General features: G+C 31.7%; 1 protein-coding gene across 1 annotated transcript; it reads left to right on the forward strand.

Annotated features, from left to right (window-relative positions):
* Window positions 1–2761: 2761 nt before the first annotated feature.
* Window positions 2762–3776, forward strand: LOC127698905 (uncharacterized). Its single transcript, XM_052202639.1, has one exon. The coding sequence runs from the start codon at window positions 3046–3048 to the stop codon at window positions 3700–3702; it is 657 nt and encodes a 218-aa protein (XP_052058599.1). The 5' UTR covers window positions 2762–3045; the 3' UTR covers window positions 3703–3776.
* The last annotated feature ends 2177 nt before the right edge of the window (window positions 3777–5953 follow it).

Here is a 5953-nt window from a genome sequence, read left to right on the forward strand (position 1 = left end):
GCTTTAACCAAACTGCATGAAACTTTGGTGAATTGTTTATATTTATTGACGTGAGCTTCCTTTCGTTTTTTTTTATAATTTTAGATTTTTAGTTACCGAGTTATGGGGTTAGATTCATTAAAAAAGGGAGATTTTCCAGTTTTCGGACAATAACTCAAAAACACTTTCACCAATTTGCAAGAAACTTTGGTGAATTGTTTATATCTATTGACATGAGCTCCTTTTCGATTTGTATAAATTTTAGATTTTAAGTTTACGAGTTATTAGGCTTTATTCATTAAATAAAGAGGAATTTTCCAGTATTCGGACAATAACTCAAAAATGCTTTCAGCAGTTTTCATGAAACTTTGGTGAATTGTTTATATTTATTGACGTGAGCTTCCTTTCGTTTTTTTTTATAATTTTAGATTTTTAGTTACCGAGTTATGGGGTTAGATTCATTAAAAAAGGGAGATTTTCCAGTTTTCGGACAATAACTCAAAAACACTTTCACCAATTTGCAAGAAACTTTGGTGAATTGTTTATATCTATTGACGTAAGCTCCCTTTCGATTTTTATAAATTTTAGATTTTACGTTTCCGAGTTATGGGATTTTATTCATAAAAAGGGGGTGATTTTCCAGTTTTCGGACAATATCTTTAAAGTGCTCTGAGCAGTTTTCATTGGTGACTGGTGTATATCTACACCGGTTATATCTACCTTTAGTTGTTCATAAATTTCTGATATGACATTGCGAAGTTATTGAACTTTATTCTTTGAAAAAGCGACGGGCGTATCATACGCTAATGGCGCAGCTGTTTGTTTATTTCTGTTATTCTTTTCATATACTCTTTGAAAGTCTTTGTTAAATCATAGATGTAAAAAACTATACATCTATGGTTAAATGTATGCACAACTTTTAGACGCGATGTGATTTAGAGATTGTTGTTACCGAATGCATAATTCTTGAAGACCGTAAACAATAAATATCTTTGTATTATTAGTTTTTTTTTTTTGTTTTTTTTTTGGGGGGGGGTGCTTTCCCATTGACACTTCTCATTTATTCACGTCTATGCTTTCTTTTATTTAAACTTTGGTGTAGGAATTGATTTCTTTAAATGTGAAGATATGACATAGATGGGTTTATGCATCTATGATATGACCATGTTCGAATAAATAATCTATGGAACAGTTTCATTAGCAGATTTCACAAACTTCGAAGGGAACTTTCTATGGGAGTTTTAACACGAAGAAACAGTCAGCACCAGCGTTATTTATTTTTTAAAGTTTTTTTCTTTTATTTTTAATCTACCCAGAAAAGGGAAAAGTTCCAGACCCCTCATTCCTTCTCATACATCCGCCAAGGAGATGAATAGTCATAATATTTACAATCTCACTTCAACAAGTAATATATGTATATAAATGTGCAGATAAATTTTCAATAGTCTATAAATCAGATTTAAAGTTCACTCAGCAAATATCTAATAAGTATTTCTCTATAAATCTATAGGATAAAAAGTTTATTTAGTATAATGTAGTTTATATCATTCGCAGATAGGCGAGGGGATATGAACAAAAGAAAGAAAGACATTCAATTGATTGTTCTAGTCATTGTATTCTGGCACCAAATTACTTATTTACACCTGGATACATTGCTTTCTATGGTCGCTCAGCTTCCACAACAACTGAAATACGATATCAATTAAATTAAAGAAAACTTATAGATTATTCACGATAACAATCACCCTAAGCTTGAATACACCGCGTTAAAATATACCATTTAAAGTTTACTGTCTGATTGCATACTGTAAATTCATTGTTTTTTGGGGGTAACAATTTTCTTGGATTGGAGAAAATTGTTGCTTGTCGATTAATGATTTTAAAAAAATGCTTCATACAAGCCTATAGAAAACTTTTATATTTATGAACAATTAAATTTGTCACCCCGGGGTAAACATTACTCATAAATTCCCCTATATTTCAGCTTAATTGAAATAGAAGCAGGACACCTTGATACTTAAATTTACAAAATTAGGGAAAATTAGCATACATAATTTAAATCCACAGTATCAGCACTTGTGAAACATTTTGCCACACTTTTCCATGGTATTTAACATATCAAAAATGTCTGTACCTGTATTTATCCTACAATAAGGCAACTGTTTTAAAATTTCGGGTAAACAAATAAAATTTTGCCTTATTTTGTATTGTCCCCATGTTAACTGCTTTCATTTAAGTTAACCTGAAGATAATGTTAAAGTTATGGTGATGTATACATCAGACAACAAACGTTCAATGATATTTTCAAATAGAGTGTAATAATTCTCTATTGAATCGTGGTCTCAATACTATAGATTTCTATTGTTTCGTTGTCCTCAATCAATAGTGCTCCCCTTTAACATACGATTTTATTAGAAAACTCTTATTGATTTTTCTCTCTCTGCATCAAATTTTCAATATTTAAATTTACTATCGAATTTATATATATTGTTTACCATTTAGGACCAAATTCTGATGTAATGTTTTATACAAACAGGGTTTATATAGATTATGTCAATACATATATTCAAAAAATGTCCATAACTAAACAATATTATCCATCAAATGTTTAATTTGCAAAGTTTCCATTTTACATTTAATTTATTAGCTTTATAAATTCCCTTGAAGTGAGAGATTAATAGCATAAAGCCCAAGTTCATTTACATTTGTATAGAGAATGCAGATATAAATTTCCCCATGTTTTCACACTTGGCAGTTGCGTTTGTATATACCATATAAATTGTTTAATGTTTGCTTACGTATTGTTGCTTCTATCGACAGTTGATAGACTATTGTAAAAGAAACTAAGCAAAGGTAGAGAGTGATTGGCGAATTAAAACTTTCATTCTTATTTGCTTGGATGCATCAGGAAAACTTATACTTTTACTCTGCAAAAATGCTTTGAACTTGAAGCTATTTTTTAAAGGTTATGATATTGCAATATGTTACATGTGGGAAAAATGTTTTGAAGTTTGGTCGAGAATTTGAATAAATTTAAGGATTTTATCGCATTAAGAATTAACAAAAATGAAGCAAAAGAACAGAGTTTTGAATATCAGTCCTGAACTGAAATTCAGGAAGATTCGTAGAGTTTGTGAGAACCAGATGGAACATAATTTACATTCGATTGACAAGAAATGCAATATTCAAAAGGATAAGTTGGACAATTCTATCAAGTTAGTAAAGAAGCAATTGGAAAATTTGGAATTTGAAAACAATAGGATCGGTGTAGCTCTTCCTAGGATAACTTCCAGTTCAATGTACGGTAGATTATCAGTGACTCCAGAATCACGACAGAGTATACGAAGAAGTGTTTCTTGTGTTTATGGAGTACTTAGAGATAGACAGTGTCCACACTTCCCCTGTACTGCTCCTGATTCTTACCATACGATAGGATTTAGACTGGAACCTGAAGATACAACATGGGTTTCTTGGAAAAAGAAGAAAAAGGAACTAAGTGACGTAGTTAGGTTGTCTATGGAAAATTCCACGTTGCTTAATTCTGGAACTTCTCGTCTTCGAACTGAAAGACGAGAAGAAATTCTGAAACAGGAAATGAAAAGGCGTCGAATTGAACAACAAAAACAGAAACCTCCTCTATGGGAAACAAACTATGGAAAACCTACGCCTATCAGACGCATAAAATATCCTGTTAGATTATTACCATTAGACGAGAGTTTATGATGGAATATTTCTTAGTTCTTGAAATAAATCGGTAAACAAAATCTTCATTTTTTTGTCTTGTTATAATTTTTACAAACTAATCCTCATTTTATTCGAACTTTCGCAATATACTTTCAAACTGTAGGTTACAATCTTTATGAATAAATTTTGTTGTTATAAGGATTATTTTATTCTATAGAGTGGTGATTTGATATTATGGTAATCTGACAAAACCGACACTCGAAAATACACGGATAGTTTTAGTCTTTGTCCGAAATACCAGACTCGATAATTGAAAAACAAAAATATGATTAGGACTTTTATTACTACTTTAAGACTATTATGTCAAAAAGAAGGATTTAACTTTTTTAGTTTTACAAATATTAAAAACGTAAACACATTGATATACTCCGTTTTATTCAATTCCGAATGGTGGATTTATTCTTAGGAAATAAATCTTTATATTTGTGAAAATCTTGAGTCAAATGTTGACCAATTTATGACATATTTGTCTCTGCTAAAAAGGTAAATAATGAAAATATAAAGAACGGTTCTTTGAAATCTGAGACGTGACTGCAAATAATCGTATGTTGAAACAATTATATAAGATATTCTCATTAAAACAGAGCCACCTGTACATCACCATCTGGAAAACGAAAATATACACACAAAAATTACTAAACTGCAATTTTAAAATCACTACATCTAGATATACTTCAATTTGAAAAGGCTTATGAAAGAATCTCCTTTTCCATATATTTTTTCAATAACACATATAATCTAAGGTAGATGATTTTTATAGTATTTTATTCTAACAAAGAACTAGAGAAAGGCCTGAGATGCGCATACTCTTAGGTCGGTTCTTGGTGTCATTTGTCTTTATTTTAGCTGTGTTTCTTGCCATTATGATAGGTCCAACTAATTATACCAGTGTGTTTTTATGTTTGCTGTTACACCATTATCCAAGGTTAGGGGTTGTTGAGCGCTCAAAATCATATTTAACTCCGCCTTGTTTTCTATGTGTCTGTGTCAAACCAGAAGCTTGTTATTAAATGGTCGTTGTTGGTTGTTATCTGTTATAAATCAGAACGTTGTTTGTTTTTTCTTTTGAACTGTTTCACATTTTGTTCACATTTTGTCATGTTGGGGCCTTTTTAGCTGACTATACGGTATGGGTTTTGCCTATTGTTTAAGGCTAAAAGTGACATATAGGTGCTTACATTCACGTCATTTTGACTTTTGTGGATAGTTCTCTCATTGGCAACCATATTTCCTTATATTTAGATGAAAAGACTCTTCATTAAACAAATATCAGCAAAATGAAATGTAAATTTCAGTTATAAATATGACACAATATTAAAAGATCACCAAAGTACTCGCACACGAGGCCATGTTACTTTGGAGGTCAATAGACATTCAAGGACGTGGAACATGTCAATACTTTGTTTTAACATATAAATTGAGAAATCAAAATTTGAGAGAAATAATTTTTTTTTTTATTAAATTGTGTGAGCTGATAAACCTGGGAAAAAGGAAGAAGAAAAAAAACAAAAAATTGAGCCTTCAAACAAGACGAGAGAGCTGGTATAGTTGATTTGAAATAGATTGTGGTTTTGTCTCGTCTGGGAATGCGAGCGAGAAATACGGATGCTTATCCGGCGCCTACGATAGCATTTTGTATAAAACTTTATATTTCAGAAACCAAAAGGCTTGACTGGAGTATAGAAATATTTTAATTCTCTCGTCCTGCCCTTAAATCCGCCGTAAAGTCCGTTAAGCTTTGTGGGATGTATAAAAACGCAGCCACGCCAGGTCGATATCGAGGCATTAAATCCGATGCCTCGAGTTGGATTAATGCCACACACTTTGCACGTTTAAGAACACTTGCAATTCTTAACAGATACAGAGTTTGCCTGTTGCAAGAAACGTTCAACTGCAGGTTTAAATTTATCGCCGTCCATCCCGGTCAAACTACTTTGCAGAACCCACATATTGTAACTGTCTTGTCGTCCTGAATATGCATGTATGAGAAGGTCGGCAGACAAACCTTATACCATATACATGTAGACGGATATACGAGCAGACGTAGTTAGGATAAACGGACGAATTGACGGAAGCACAGACGAACTGATGTGGGGCAATTAATATAAAGAATATAGGTAATGTTCTTCAAATTTGTATTTATAACTCAATATGCTTATTTATAGAATTTACACAGATACCGCTGTTGTTGAATTATTGTGTTAGTTTTTAATGAACAAAATTCGCACAG

Source organism: Mytilus californianus, unplaced genomic scaffold (assembly GCF_021869535.1).
Source record: "Mytilus californianus isolate M0D057914Y unplaced genomic scaffold, xbMytCali1.0.p SCAF_4, whole genome shotgun sequence".
NCBI lineage: Eukaryota > Metazoa > Mollusca > Bivalvia > Mytilida > Mytilidae > Mytilus > Mytilus californianus.